The sequence below is a fragment of the Plectropomus leopardus genome, unplaced genomic scaffold, assembly GCF_008729295.1.
Source record: "Plectropomus leopardus isolate mb unplaced genomic scaffold, YSFRI_Pleo_2.0 unplaced_scaffold20515, whole genome shotgun sequence".
Taxonomy (NCBI): domain Eukaryota; kingdom Metazoa; phylum Chordata; class Actinopteri; order Perciformes; family Serranidae; genus Plectropomus; species Plectropomus leopardus.
This window is the reverse complement of record NW_024622179.1, coordinates 1-3960: the sequence shown is the minus strand read 5'-3', so window position 1 is coordinate 3960 and position 3960 is coordinate 1. Positions and strand designations below refer to the sequence as shown.

Here is a 3960-nt window from a genome sequence, read left to right as displayed (position 1 = left end):
AGCATGTCAACATTTGACGTGCCTCGAAAGCTAGAATATGTCCTTCACTGACATTTTTTCTACATGTCAAAGTTGTATGTTTTTCGACATAATATACTGTGTTGATTTCATTTCCGAAAATGTCACCAAAACCAATATAGTATACAGAATGTTGTCAAAAATGACCCAAAAAGTTCATAGTATGGTATGTCATCAAAAATGACTAAACATGTCACCAAAACATCATCGTATAGTCAACTTAGACTTCCCGAGCTCTTATTGTGAAACTAATGCTTCCCTTTCCTTCGCCAGAACACGCCCATCAGTGCCGTTCATCGACCCGCCTGTGTTAACAGATTGGACCACCAGTGACGCAAACTGAGCAGATATCACCACAAAAATGTGATCACCAGACCGTTGCCAAATAAAATAGAAATGTTTAGCGGGGCTGCAGATTTAGGACGTGCATTAACGGTTCTTCAGTGGACGTCTGAAGACCCGTCAGTGTTACTGAGAAACCAGCAGGTGGACGGCGAGCCTGTTTCTCATCACCGCCTGCCGTATAGCTCGGGGCTCCGAGCCAGCTGTGAGTCTCCATAACCACAGCTGGCATCCCCCTGAGGTCACTTCACCCGCGGTTCCCACGCTTATATCCGCGCACATACTACATGCATCTGGAATCCATTACTGCGGTCACAGAGTACATCTGCACTCCCGGCGCATTCAGCTGCTCCGATCCAGACTCCGCTGAGCTGCTCTGGGATCTGTTCTTCGCTTTTGGAGAACTGAGTTAGCTCGACTGCTGATGATTTGAAGTGAATCTGGATTTTTTAGTTATTCAAAGCTTAATTGTGCGACTGAGACTTTTTAGAAACGTCTCACCAGTGTGACACTGGTAAAGTGTAGCTCGTACATGAACCAATCCGACTCTGTGCAGCCCAGAGATACTCGTCTAACGGCCTGCAGATAGAGCGCCAGGTGGCCCCCAAACGTTTTCTCACTGACAGTAAAAATAAAGTGATGGACTCTGTGAATAGTTTTTGTCCTTTTAGTCTCCATCAGGTGTCAGAGACATAAAACGGCATCAAAATAGAGCCAGAGGAGGATCCCCCACACCCCCGACAGAGGACACAGCTGAGACCCTGATGTCCTAAAATATCAGAAATGTCATGAAACCTTAGAAATGTCCTGAAAATCTAGAAATGTCCTTAAATCCTTCAAACATGCTAGAATACTAGAAAATCCTTGAAAAGTCCAAAAATCGTAGAAACATCCTGAAATCACAGAAACATCCAAAAATCCGAGACCCATCCTAAAAATGTCGGTCATATACCGAAAATCTCTGTAAAATTTCAGAAAGGCATGAAATATTATATAATATTGTATCCTGTCCAGGCCTCAGAGCCAACATACAAGTGAAGGAAATAAAACATCTTCATCAATCATCATCGCGCTTTTCAAAACTGCCGAGTTCGCCACTAAAACCGCCAACTGCAGCTAACGGGAAGAAGCAGCAGCATCACGAGATGCTGCGAGTCGCCGTGCAATCAGGAGCTCTCTACAAGCTCCTCAGGTAACAGGGAACGTTCCCACAACATTGAATAACGTTACTTACAAGTTGCAAAAATGTTTTAAAAGAAAACATTTTGACATCTAATGTTCAAAAAACGTTTTAAGAACGTTTGTTTTTGTTTGTTGTTGGATGTTTCAGTGACGCTTAGAGGTGACAGATCACAAAATTTTCTTTTTTTTATAAAATGTTCTCACAACATTACATGAGAACAACGGAAGAACGTTTTCAAAGCAGCATTCAGAAAATCTTAGAGGACTGAGGACATTTTTTTAAATGAAGATGTAATGTAATATGATATATTAACAATTTTTTAACTTTTTTTGATGTTTATAGAGAATGCTGCTCGAACTTTAAGAAGAAATTTCTGAGAACATTAAGAAAATCTGCCATTTAAAATGTGAAACTAAAACATTGCATTGGCTGAATTGCACCGTTCCCAGAACGTTTTCAGAACCAAATATTGCAGCAGAGTAGTGTTTTACATGTAAGCTACTAAAATCACCTGCAGATGATTAAGATAAAGTACGTCTTTCTCATGTTTGGAGGCTGCACACAGTGTTTGGAGGGTCTAAGTCGTCGGCAGCTTGTAACCGAAGCGTAGCTGTACCTTGTGGACACTGTGTCGGCGTCGTCGTGATGCCGTACAGCCGAGAGCGCTTCTGCGGCAGAAACTCTTCGGCCTCCCTCGCTGAGTGGCGGTCCACAGCGACCACGGCCTCCCTGTAAAAAACAGAAAGACATTTACAGAGACCACACAGAGACGTTTGAACATCACACGTACGCCGCTGTTAAACACACTTTTATGTGGCAGTCGAGTCAAACAACGGAGCCTAAAATAGCAGCGTTTACATCTCAGCTGTGGTGTTTATTTAAAATCCACTCAGACTCTGAGGCGTTATTATTTTACAACGAGCTGAGGATGAAGACACGGTTCATGATCGTGGAGAGACAAAAACCAGCTGAGAGGTTACAGAAAGTCACTTTGATTCTGGATCTGATTCTGAAGATAAATATTCAGATATAAAGGGGACGTTCAACCAGATTAAACTCTACAGCGGGAGACTCAACGTACGGCCCGTGGGCCAAATCTGGCCCCCAACCATTTTTAATTGACAGTAAAAAAAAATTGTGATTGACACTGTCCTTTTAGTCTCCAAAAAACGGCATCAAAATAGAGCTTGTTGATCAAAAAAAGCACCAGTAAAGAATCCCCCACAGCCCCGACAGAGGTCCGAGATAAGACACTGATGTCCTAAAATCCTAGAAACGTCCTAAATCTGAGGACCTATCATGTTCAGGGCCATCATAAAATCTGAGAATCAACTCCAACCAACTCCTTATATCACATCCTTATATACTTAAAACGCCCTAAATCGTAAAAATATCAAAAAATATGAACAGCGTCCTAAAATCCTAGAAACATCCAAAATCTGAGAATCATCACAAAACCCTGGAAACATCTTTATATACTAAAAATGTCCTAAATTGTAAAAATATTGAAAAATATGACCAGCGTCCTAAACTCCTAGAAACATCCTGAAATACTAGAAACGTCCTAAATCTGAGAAACATCCTAAAATCTGAGAATCATCACAAAATCCTAGAAACATCTTTATATACTAAAAATGTCCTAAATCGTAAAAATATCAAAAAATCTGAACAGTCCTAAACTCCTAGAAACGTCCTAAAATCCTAGAAATGTTCTTAAATCTTAGAAACGTCAAAAAACCCGAAATCCAAAAATCGCGTACGGGGCTGCTGCGACTGGCCCCTGGCCCCCTGTATTTGGTAAAGTGGTCCCAGCTGAGTCTCGCTGGTCTGCAGGGCGAGTGTTACCTTCTCCAGTCGGTGTAGTAAAGGTTCCTCCCGAAGGAGACGAGGGCGAAGGGATACTGGATTCCTTCAACGATCTGCCTCCTCAGCCTGCGGTGAGGGTCCATACACTCCACCTTACGAGTTCCTGCGGACAGGTGGATCAGTGACAGTGAGGACAGGTGATGGACAACCGGTCCGTGTTTGGAGAATAACGTGGCGACGGGTCGGAGAGGTGGGCCAGGTGTGTCTCACCTGCGTCGGCCCAGCACAGCTGCTGGTCCTCCAGGTCAAAGGTCAGACCGTTGGGAAGCCCCAGGTCGTCTTTCACCAGCACCGTCCGATCCGTGCCGTCCATGTTGGACATCTCGATTTTAGGACCGTCTCTGTTCCAGTCTGCCCAGTACAGCCGCCTGCACCAACAGGACAGAACACCAGTTACACCAAAAACCACCACTGTCTCATATAGCTACTACGATCAATACTACAATCAATAATATGATCAATACTACGATCAATACTACGATCAATACTACAATCAATACTATGATCAATACTATGATCAATACTACGATCAATACTACGATCAATACTAC

At 43.0% G+C, this 3960-nt stretch overlaps 1 protein-coding gene across 1 annotated transcript; it reads right to left on the bottom strand.

Annotated features, from left to right (window-relative positions):
* Window positions 1-2159: 2159 nt before the first annotated feature.
* LOC121965552 (nidogen-1-like) lies at window positions 2160-3777 on the bottom strand (the record flags this gene model as incomplete). The annotated part of the gene is made up of 3 exons (XM_042515694.1): window positions 2160-2272; window positions 3389-3512; window positions 3620-3777. Coding segments are annotated over 3 exons (395 nt in total), but the record flags the coding sequence as incomplete, so codon positions are not given.
* Window positions 3778-3960: the final 183 nt, after the last annotated feature.